General features: G+C 52.1%; 1 protein-coding gene across 1 annotated transcript; it reads left to right on the top strand.

Annotated features, from left to right (window-relative positions):
* Positions 1-10461: 10461 nt before the first annotated feature.
* On the top strand, positions 10462-11537 carry LOC308224196 (transcription cofactor HES-6-like). Its single transcript, XM_080623925.1, is given in 5 exon segments — positions 10462-10537; positions 10609-10695; positions 10774-10884; positions 10886-10933; positions 10936-11537. Coding segments are annotated over 5 exon segments (726 nt in total). The 5' UTR covers positions 10462-10477; the 3' UTR covers positions 11356-11537.
* Positions 11538-11798: the final 261 nt, after the last annotated feature.

Genomic DNA, 11798 nt, shown 5'->3' with positions numbered 1-11798 from the left:
GAAAGGCAGGACCTATCCTGATGGAAGCGGTGCTGCTCATGAGCGCTGTGCATGCCCACCCTTACAAGATGGGTCTAGGTCCCGAACGGGTGAGTGCCTGTCTGAAGCCTTAAATCAGTTCCAGAGATTGTGAGGGCTTCAGATACACCCATACAATGTCTCCTACTGACCATTTACAGGCAGCTTCTGGTAAACACGTATTTGTTAGGCCTCCCTTTCAAGAGACTTAAGACTCAGACACTATGTTTAGATGGTAGATGTATAGGTTCCTTCTTGGAACTTAACTCTTCTTTTTGCAACTCTTCCCTTCTGTATGAAGCCATAAGGAAAAAACAAGTACGTAAACCCAAAACAGTCACCAGAATAAAGGAACTTTTGCTAGAGGAGAAAATCCTGGAAAACAGGAAGGGATTTGGAGGGATGACTGTGTCAGCAGAGCTGTGAGGACACGCTGAAGGAAACCACATGCTGTGGCACTCGCAGCACTTGCTAAACACAAGCCACATGACAGCCAACGGGAACGTGTGACAGCTCCCCTGGCTGCTCTTTGGATTACATTCATCACCAGAAGAGTCTTCCCTAGAACCACCACATGCTTTTGGCACTATATAGAATGCTAAGGAACCAGCTGATTGAGAAAGAGCAGCAGGAGAGCAAGACTAGAACCTCCATGCATCTGCCTGACCCAGCTCCAGAGGGTGCAAAGCTGTCCAGAAGAGATGGAATGGAGAAAGGTGAGAAACTGAAGGAGTTGAGGATGCCACAACACGTGACGTGCCCAGAACAGGGGCTGCAACCACAGCACCAGGCAGAAACATGTTCAGTAGTCATCTACTGCTACTGTGGGTCATCTCCTGCCCTCCTGAGCTTACTCTTCACAAGAAGGAAGAGCTGGCAGGCCGTAGGGCAAGCATACATCCTGCTCAAACAGAAGGGCCCAAAAAGCCACCTTCCTGCTTCATAATAAACAGCTTGAGCATCTCTGAGGACTCTCTCCTGGAGGATGCTGTGACCTGTTGGTCCTCTGCCCAGCAGAGGCACATTCGATCTGGCATTGCTGCTCTGCCACCCATGGTTGCTGGCGCCTCACTCTGCAGTAGTCTCACACTCCTGTCACTGCCTTGTCCAGGGAGAGAGAGTTATAATCATAGAATGGTTCGGGTTGGAAAGGACCTTAAGATCATCCAGTTCCAACCCCCTGCCATGGGCAGGGACACCACACAACGCTCTGTCCAACCTGGCCTTGAGCACTGCCAGGGATGGAGCATTTACCACTTCTTTGGGCAACCCGTGCCAGTGCCTCACCACCCTTGCAGTAAAGGACTTCTTCCTTATATCTAACCTGAACTCCTCCTGTTTCATTTCAAACCTCTTGTCCTATCACTACAGTCCCTCATGAAGAGTTCTCCACTCTTGTTGAGGTGAGGCCAAGGCTCTCGCCAGGCAGCTGCAGGAGGCAGCTCAGCCCTACCTGCGCCGTCCGGGCTCTGTGAATCTCAAGCACTGACAGGTAGGGACTTGCAGTTATGCCCATGCATTCCATAATGAAAGTCCCCAGAGGATCTGTTTACACTGAGATCCAGGGTCAAGCCTGAGGGTTGACTCCACCTAGATTCAGCCTACCTCAGAGCTTGTACCGAAACCATCCACTTCGTCCGTCCAGATCCTCCAGGTGAGCTCTTCAAGGAATCAGCCTTGTTTCTCCTTCTGGGCTTGTCTCTAATTACAGGTGCCAGAGACAGAAGTGGGCTCTGCTCAAGACCAGGCAACTGTGGGTTTGGTGTTGGCCAACTGCTTGAGCTTGCATCTTGCAGCGAATGGTTTGATCCATCCATGGAGGCGTGGGGCTGACAAGCTGACTTCTCAGATCCTAAAGTCTAGCACAGCCGTGCCAGAACACCTCTGAGAGCAAAGCTAAGGGAGGCATCAGTAGATAGCCAACAGAGCAAGAGCTAGAGGTGCCCCTAAAGTCAAAATTCAGTGATTTCCCTGCTATGGCCTGAAGCCACATCCCTAACAAAGTTTGTGCCATATAACCCCTATAAGCCAGGAGTGCTCTACAGACCACCCGAAGCAAGGGCCACCTTCTGCACCTTCTCCAGCACGTGCCCCTTGTAACACAAATGAGCTTAGGAAGTCACCAGCCACAACCCAGCGCTCTTGCTCTCTGAATTCCTTCTTGCCCACCAAACAGTTAATCAGGGACAAGCAGCTCTTCAAATGCCTGCTCTCCCACCTTTTATTGCCCTGCTTTTACCCACAGAGTTTAGATTGTACATTAGTCAATGAGCCTGCTGGGATAGGACCAGCCACCCCTGCTCTCCTGCAGCCCTGGCAGACCACATACCACACTTCTGGAAGGGGCTGGAGGGAAGGAAAGCGAGAAGAGGAGCTCAGTCAGCGTACCAGAGCTGCCTGCACCTTCAGTTTGTGTGCCTTCTGTCAGAGCTGCCCTCTAATTACAGTTTTAGGCTGTATATCGCTGGGATTTTATTTGACACAGCAACATGCCTCCAGTTGATCTAGTCCTACCACTTTGCTCAAGAAGTCCCTGTTCACACATGTGTGCAAGCCTGGTGTTTGCTTTGTCTATTAACTGCCAGGATACAGAAGCTAGGGCTGTGCTAAGAGACTTTTACTAGAGTTTGGAGAACATCAAGCAGTCCTCCGAAGGCAATAAAATGGCTTCTTCCCCCCTTAACCCCCAAACTAGCCATTTCAGAGCCAAGTTAAATTGGATCCGGACTTCATCGAGTCAATGAACTTCTTCCTAATAGGCTCCAAACACCATTCTGCAGAGGACAGTGCTGCCCCTTCTCCGAGCTTCAAAAATCACAGCCAAGCCCCAAAATACAATAATGCATTTTTAGTTCTCTATCAAAACCACTATTATTTTATATGAACTAGCTTTATTTTTTCTCTTTTAAGTCACCCTGCGTAGCATAAATAAGAACCCGCATGATGTTCCTGACTTCCCATGATTCCATTGCTCTTTCCAGGGCTTTTTTGCTCATGTGTCTGGTGACATCGGCTGACTACAATGCTCTGTTCCTATTGACACAGGCATCGTCATGGGAATGGTAAGTTGTTTCTTAGTGATTTTGGATACACAGCACCCTCAATTCAGCCCTCTGAAGGTCCCTTCCACCCCTACCTCACAGCTGCTGGAGGTGAATTAAACACATCTATCCTGTTAGGAAAACACATACAGGAAAATGACTGCCCAAGCAGAGGAATTATGTTCTCCTCTGCAAGTCATGAGTCCTGGGACACCATCAAGCCTTTGGGAACAGGAGAGCCAGGCAGGTAAAATTCACTGGCACCATCCAGAGAGAATATATTTACCCATTGATTGCAATGTCTTTGAATGCTTTTGTTTCTACCCCATTTCGCACACCCACAAGTAGCCCAAACAGCGTCTACCGGGATTGACTTCCCAGCTCCACACTGGTCTCCCAGTCAAACTGGAGGCAGCAGAGCGGGTTTCCAGCCAGAAGCAGCCCCTTGCTCTGTGGCTGACTGGGTTCAACTGTGCATTGTCTGTATCAGCAAGCTGTGAAGAAGCACCTTGTAGAGGTCACGTTTCCCTGTGCTGAAGTTCCAGAGCTATTTCTTAGTCCAAGTATTCCAAAACATTAAGCTCCTCTTCAGCTGCGCTAAGTTTCTTCAGAACAAAGGGCAAACACATACAGAGAGGAAGTGAACGACAGCACTCTCAAATCTGCTCACTAAGCTTCCTATCAGTTCCTTCCAGCATCGCCCTAAATGATGGCTCCTTACCAAGATGGATGTAAGAAGCTTCTGCAGTGGATTAAGGAACTCAACCACAAACATAAATCACTGAGCAGTGTGCCAAGTAAATCAGCTGTGCAGGACTGCAAGGCTAAATCCACTCTAAACTTAGTTGAAAGACCTCCTCTTAAATAGTACACGATAGACCAAGTCCTCAGAAGGCTCCTTTTCCATACCATCAGGAGTCTGGGTTATAAAGTGTCACCACCTTGGAGAAACAATCAGCCCAGCCTGTGGCATGGTTAAGACAAGACCCACGAATACTTGTTACTGTGCTCATGCCCCAGGTTGTCCATGGATACCTCCAGGAAACACATCCGTGCAGTCTGAGGTATCTGTTGCAATAGGGTCAAACCCAGTATTTACACAAAACACAAGAATGGGTGTTGGGGCTCTCAAGTAAAGGGGATTGGGCTCTACCTCTAAAACATCATAGGATCATAGAATCAGCCCAGTTGGAAAAGACCTTTAAGAACATCAAGTCCAACCGTTCCTCAGCACTGCCAAGGCCACCACTGCCCTGGGCAGCCTGTTCCAATGCCTGACCACCCTTTCAGGGAAGGAACTGTGCATAGTATTCAATCTAAAACTCTCCTGGCACAGCTCGAGGCCATGTCCTCTTGTCCCATCCCTTGTTCCTTGGGAAAAGAGACCAGCCACCTCCTTTCTCCATCCCCCTTTCAAGTAGTTGGCCTCCTTTCAAGTAGGGGCTCGTTGAACACTTCCAGGGATGGTGACTCCATTACTCCCCTTTTTGATTTAGAAATGACCGGTGTTGATCAAAACTGACCATAAAACAGATTCTGTCATTGCTAAAGAGGATCTCACAAGCATCCCCCTGAGAGCATAGGGTGGGTTTCTTCCCCCACCTCCACACAGGTTATTTGCAGCGTGAACGCAAGCCTGTGAGAGGCTGTGAGAGCAGGCGTTTCCCAGAGCATGTCACAAAACACGAGGAGCAAAGTTCAGAGCCTGCTTATGTACATGTTCATCTGATAACAGCAAAACCTGTGTCCTGTCAACAAACCCGGAGCGTCACTGCCAGAGGGGCAGACTGGGAGGTATCCGGGCCACGCAGTGCAGGTCAGGAGGAATACGTTGTGAAGGGCACACACTGAAAGCTCCCAGCCTAGGCCAGGAGTGCGTTTGAGGGGTTCAGCTCCTCTCTGAAGGACTGTAATGAGGTTGCCTCTAAGTCTTTTGGGAACTAATAAAAGTATCTTGCAGAGGAGGAGCAGTGATACACACACATCACTGTTACAAAGATAGGATAAAGCCTTGATGAAGTCAGTTCCATAATTAGGAAAACTTTCAACAACAAAGAACATTAGAGAAATCAAACACAAGAATTTCCCTGGAAACACCACAAAACTGCATCCTGAAGCACCACAGGCAGATCATGGCGGGGGGTTCATCCAACTGAAGAAAGCCTCTGTGCTTGCTTCAGATAGCTGTTCTCACCTCTCTGAAATAACCTCCACAAGCACGGCGTGACCACGTGACAGCCTCTAAACTCACAAGACACAGGACCCTGCCACAGACACTAACAACAGGTTAATGGTACAAGCTGAAGCAGTTTGCAGTGATATATGGAGATGTTATCTCCACTAGAGTCCAACAGGCTGAAGGGAAAGAATGGTAAGGCAATAAGTGCACAACACCCATCCATCACTCACTGCTGGCCTCACTACTTGCTCAGCACAGCCCTCACCGTTTGTTGCATCTGAATACCACCATAAGTACCTCTGAAATGGCAGAGCCCATCCTCTCAGTCAAATGGGAACCTGAGCCTTTACAGGCGGCAAAACCAGTCTTGGGGCTCTTCTGTGAATGGACATAAGGCCCTTTGGAATGCCACTCATTAGTGCTGGGGCTGGCAGGAGCTGTTCTATGCCCCAGCTGATGAACACCAGCACTGCTGCAAGTCTGCTGATAAATGAAAAAGGTTAGGAAAAGCCTGATGGCTTTTGAAAGAGGCAACAGAAACTCAGCACTCAAGGCAGCAAACACCATTTGCAGTAACAAAGAGACTTATGCTCAAGAGCAGCTCAGTGGTGGTATTCAACCCAGTTTTCCTCTCCAGCATCTGCTTTTAACAGCAGAGAAATCGATAGCACTAAAGGCAACTACGATCAAGCTGATGGGGAATGTGCAAACTGCTCCAAACAGCTCTTCTCATTCACGTAGTTTATCACCAACAGCGCTCAGCTCTTCCAGCTTGTCCTGGGTTCAGCAGTAGCAGTCAGTTTTTCTCCTTCTTAGTAGCTGGTGCAGCACTGTGGTTTTGACTTTCAGCCTGGGAACAGAGCTGATAACACCGATGTTTAAACTGACCAAGGACTTTGTGAGTCTCATGCTCTGCCAGGGAGGAGGAGAAGCCGGGAGGAAGCAGGGACAGGACACCTGACCCAAACAAGCTAAAGAGGTATTCCATACCACAGCACGTCATGCCCAGGATGTAGAACTGAGAGTTGCCCGGAAGGGTGAGAATGCTGCGGGGTGGGGGCAAGGTACCGGTTGGTGAGCGGTTGTATTCTCTTCCTTGTTATTTCCTTTATCATTATTATTATTGGTGGTAGCAGTAGTGATTTGTGTTATACCTTAGTTATTAAACTGTTCTTATCTCAACCCGTGGGAGTTGCATTCTTTTGATTCTCCTCCCCGTCCCTCCAGGAGTGGAGGGAAGAAAGGTGGGGGGGAAGTGGACTGCGTGGTTCTGATTTACGGCCTGGGCTTAAACCACGACACAGCTCCAGGCATGCTCCCCTCCACCTCGGCTCTCCAAGTGGGAATGACGTTTGTCAGAGGCAAGGCAGGAGACTAATTACAGTACACATTTCATCAGTGAAGGGACCCCAGGGAGAGGACAAGAGGGGGAATATAGATCATGGCTCTGCCACCTAAACAGCTTGTGTTTGTTAGTGTGGAAGTAAGTATGATGGCAAACTGATGCCTATGGAGCGATTCACCCATTAACCTCACATCCGCCACAGTTTACACCCACCACCATTACTATGCACCATTAATATTTATAAGGGTGATGTGTCTCTGACAGGAACTTGTGCCTCCAATGACAACAGATGTTATATCGCTTATGAAAGAAACTACTCAAGCATCCCCAATGGACCTTGTCCATGCTCATCATGTCTTTATCCCGTGCTCTGATTGTACTATCCGTGGAGAGACTCTGTTAACTGCTACTGACTCAGGCCCAAGAACGTAGATGGCAGCACACTTGCCTGTGGAGTCCTTAAAGCTTCTCAGAGTCATATTATGTCTTTGGGGATGATCTTCTAGTAGCTGGAGACCTTTCAAATGCACCCAGTAGCTGTAACAGAAGCATGTAAGGCTTTCCTTGGCAGACTCTCCCATCTCATGAGGATTTGCCGCTTACCTGGACCTCCAAAGCACATGCAAGCAGTTGAGGCTGCAGGATGTTGCCTTTGCCACTGTCACTACAGCTGCATTACTGATCATACATGATCAATACAGATTTAAACCCTGTCATTATATGCTGCATTATACTGCTCCATGCATGGACTTGCAGCACCAATGCAGCAAGGCACCAGTTCCATTACCTCTGCTAAAACTGAGCTGCTCCTTGGCTAAATTGCAATCTAAACCTAGTGGGGGAGCACCAGTCTCTGGCAGGACAGAGCTCCCTGCTCTAGCAAGGGTTAAACTCCTGCCCTCCACTGAGGAAAAAGCAGTGCCCATACACCTCCCCATCAGCAGACAGCGGGGTGGGTTAAACTGGAAAGAATGATACAGGTAAGTCAATGAGTTGCCAAAATCTCCTTCAGGAACCACCATGCATGGACAAGCACGGAGGTTTTAGACAAGGTATCTAAGGAACGTTTTCTTTTTCGAGGTCACAGTTGACATTTCCATTAAAATGCATGAGGTTACCACCACTTGCTTCACCTGATGAGGTGGAACTTGTTTAAAGTAGCACCAAAATGTCACATTATCCCTGTGGGCTAGAGCAGACAGCCCTCATTGACTCCCTTCTCCAGAACAGCAGCTCTTGTAATGCCCTGATACTTATGGCACGTCCATTTTTCATACCCAGCACAAATGGCTCCAGCATTTGTCAACACACTTTACCTGGAGCTTTCCAAAGGAAATACAGAAAGAGATGCTGCAGAGTCCTGACACATCTGACTCATGCCTGAGATGAATTCAGGAGCTTCTTTCCTAGGTTAACACTGCAGCAGCTCCAACCTAAGCTAGACTTGAAACACAACCAACACACACAACTGCAGTAAAGAGACCTGACAGGTTTGGGGACTGCATCTGCAGCCACAGCGGTGCAATGTTTCTGCTGTAAATCAGCAGTTCACACCAGTGTGAAACCCACTGTTTGAGCAACCCTGACTACACATGCTAGGAAAGGGTAAGGTTTCTCTGCAGCGAGCAAGCTCCCACTTCTTGGAGTTCACCTGTTACTATGTGGTCACACACATTCAGTGTGTAACTGACACTTTATAAACATACCTGTGTTTGTACGTGTCTGCTGACCTTTCGTGCCTGGTTCTGGTTCAGAACAAAGCTGGCCCCTTCGGAATCGTGACACCCATTACTTCGTTGTCGTTTGCACCCATACAATTATCTTCCTTCTTCCCATTTAGGTTAACTATGAAGAAACTGTACACAAAATGCAATCACAGGTGTGTCTACTTGCTTAAAGACACAACTGTTATGCACCTGGCTTGGCTTAAACAGCATTTCTGCTTAGTGGGTGTTAATAGTATTAATGAAAAGGAAAAGCCAGTTTCCACATTGCATTACACTGAGTGCTGGCTGCATCAGAAGCAGAAGGGCAGATTTAGTCATCCAGCCTCAGGTACATCCCATTCTGCTCCTGCCTGGTGCAAGGAAACATCATCTACAGAGCAAACTCTCTGCCAAAATCCAAGAATTGTTGTTTAAAATAAAAGGAAGAAACATAACAGAAGCACCTTTCTGAAAATAAAGTCTCCCATACATGGTAATCCAAGAAGCAGAGCAGCCTGAGCTGAGGTCTCCAGCCAAGATATCCCATGTGCTGGCTTTACTATAGAATGCTTTAGAGGACCTTAAAGCTCATCCAGTTCCAACTCCTGCCATGGGCAGGGACACCTTCCACTTGAGCAGGTTGCTCCAAGCCCCTGTGTCCAACCTGGCCTTGAACACTGCCAGGGATGGGGCAGCCACAGCTTCTCTGGGCACCCTGTGCCAGCGCCTCAGCACCCTCACAGGGAAGAATTTCTTCCTAATGTCTCATCTCAATCTCCCCTCTGTCAGGTTAAAGCCATTCCCCCTTCTCCTGTCACTACAGGCCCTTGCCCAAAGCCTCTCTTCAGGTTTCTTATAGCCCCTTTAGACAATGGAGCTGCTCTAAGCAGCTCTAACTAAGCGCAGGCTGAACTCTGGAGCTCTCTCAGCCTGTCTCTGTAGCAGAGAAAAAGCAGCATTAAGTTATAGCGGGACTAAAGAGTCACCCCGACCTGTCCCAGCACACATGCCATTACCCGCTGGACCACGCGGTACGAGTCAGACACCGACCGACACACATGGACCAATAAAGCAATAGGGATGAGGATCCCGGGCTCCCTGCACCGCTGCGGGTGCACCCAGACCCCCCTGCAAGGAAAACCTCAGCACCACAAAACCCAGGGGAGTTCCTGTGCTTTGGAACGGAGCATTAGAGCTGAAGCGAGAGGGGAGCTATGCCGGACACGTACAGCGGAGCACAGCGCGCAGACCCGAGCCGGCGATGCCGATTGAAGCGGGGGGGACTCGTCTCCCGTTTCCTCGGGCGGTAAAAATATGACCTGCATTAGCGAGGAGAATAAAGGGAGGGAAACAAAGGAGCGGGAGCCAACACCTGTCGCTCTCCTCGGGGATGAGCCCTAACGCTTTTATGTGCCTCAGCCTGCTGGGGAACCGCAGCTGCCAACTGCCATCAGCATCAAGTTACCCGCACAAAGCTGCCTGCACGCCGCTTTCAGCCGCACGGGAGGCGGGGGGCTGCGAGCCGACGTGGGGCGGCACCGATCGCTCAGCCAGGGTGCTGCACGGCCCTGCCGTAGGGCCTGAAATGAGCGCCCAAACCGCACCCCGCCACTTGTGAAGCCTCCCATCCACTGGGATGGGGACAGGGCAAGACCGGACCCACCATCAGCTCAGGGCTCAATCCGGTCTCTCTCAGCCCTAAGCTGTTGCTGACACCCGGCCATCCCCGCCTGCAGCCATAACCGCTGCCGGCAGCGAGGGGTACCGGCGGCCGCGGCTGATGGACGGACAGAAGCATGCTCACGCCTCCCCCCCGCTCTGAGCCCGTCAATGGCGGAGAGCTGGGGTGTTGCGGGAGAAGGGAAGGCGCTGCCATGCCCCAGTGCTTTGAGAAACCTGCCCCGTTAGAGGAGTAACGTCCCCTCCCCAATGCCTTCGGGGGCCGAACCGCACCCGGGCCCGACTCCATAGTGCCGGCGGGGCCGGCGGGCAGCGCGCACGGCAGCCCCTAGCCCGGAGAAGACAAAGCGGCCTGCTGCCATTGGCCCGTTCGGCCCACGCTGCGGCAGCGGCAGCGCGGCTCGGCCAATGGGCGCTCTGAGCAACAGCACGTAGGGTATAAGTAAGGCGGCGCGGTGGGGCGGGGAGCGCAGCGGGGCAGAGCATCGCGGGTCCGCCGGTCCGCGCCATGGCGCCCTCGTTCCGGCACGGCAAGGGCCGCCCGCCTCAGGACAGGGCCGATAGGAAGGTGAGCGGCGGCGCCGGGCGGGCGGTGGGGGCTGGAGGGCGGGCGGGCTGACGGCGCTGTTGTCCCCGCAGACAAGGAAGCCGCTGGTGGAGAAGAAGCGCCGGGCGCGGATCAACGAGAGCCTGCAGGAGCTGCGGTCGCTGCTGGCCGACAGCGAGGTGAGGCGGGGCGGCGGGGCGGGCCGGGCCAGTGCGGGGCGGCGGGGCCGTGCTGACGGCCGCGGCGCCCCGGCGCAGTTTCAGACGAAGCTGGAGAACGCGGAGGTGCTGGAGCTGACGGTGCGGCGGGTGCAGGCCGTGCTGGAGCGCCGCTCGCTCGGTGAGTGCCGGCGGGGTGGCGGTGGGGCCCGGCGCGGCCCGGCCCCGGCCTCACACTGCTCCCTTCTCTGTCTCCCGCTGCGCGCAGAGGGCGGGCGGCTGCACCGTGAAGCCAACGAGCGGTTCGCTGCCGGGTACATCCAGTGCATGCATGAGGTGCACACCTTCGTGTCCAGCTGCCCCGGCATCGATGCCACCACGGCGGCCGAGCTGCTGAACCACCTGCTGGAGTCCATGCCTCTCAGCGACGGCGGCTGCCCGGACTCGGTCACGGACCTTGGGGCAGATCCCACCGTGCTCAGCCCCTGGCTCGGCAGCGAGGCCCTGGCCCCGGCCCTCCCTGCCTTGGCGCCCTCGCCCTCTCCCAGCGAAGAGACCTGCTCCGACTCGGACGAGGCGGAAGCCGAGCCGGGCCAGACCTCCACTGATGGACTGGATGCTTCCCAGACGCGTGGCCTGCCTTCGCCTAGCTTACCCAAATCCATGTGGAGACCTTGGTAACGGAGGGGCACCAGGAATCGGCGCAGACCTACCTAGCGGGGAGAGCAGCCAGGCACCGTGCTGCCCTGTGGCACTCGGAGCAGCGCGGGGGACTGCCGGCGCGCATCGCTGCACTTCGGGACTGCATCAGCGGCACTCTTACACTGTCAGGCCCTGACAGGCTAATACGCGTTAACATTTCATCCGTGTGCGTGTGTGGCGTTTTGTAACTTTAGGGGTTGTTTTTATGAGGTTGGGGGAGGGGCGGGGGAAGGGGGTCGGTCTTTAGTAGCAAAGCTCTTTGGTGGATACACAGCAGTTATTTTATAACCCTGTTTCTTGGCCCTTATAAGTGGCCCTGATATCACTGCCTTTTTCTTCTTCAGAAAAAGCCCTTGTGCATCTTAAATCATGATGGTTAACTCCATGAGAAGCTTGGGTCTGCATGCACAGTTTTAAGTGTT

This window comes from Psittacula echo (assembly GCF_963264785.1).
Source record: "Psittacula echo genome assembly, chromosome: 7".
NCBI lineage: Eukaryota > Metazoa > Chordata > Aves > Psittaciformes > Psittacidae > Psittacula > Psittacula echo.
This window is presented reverse-complemented; position numbering and strand designations above follow the sequence as displayed.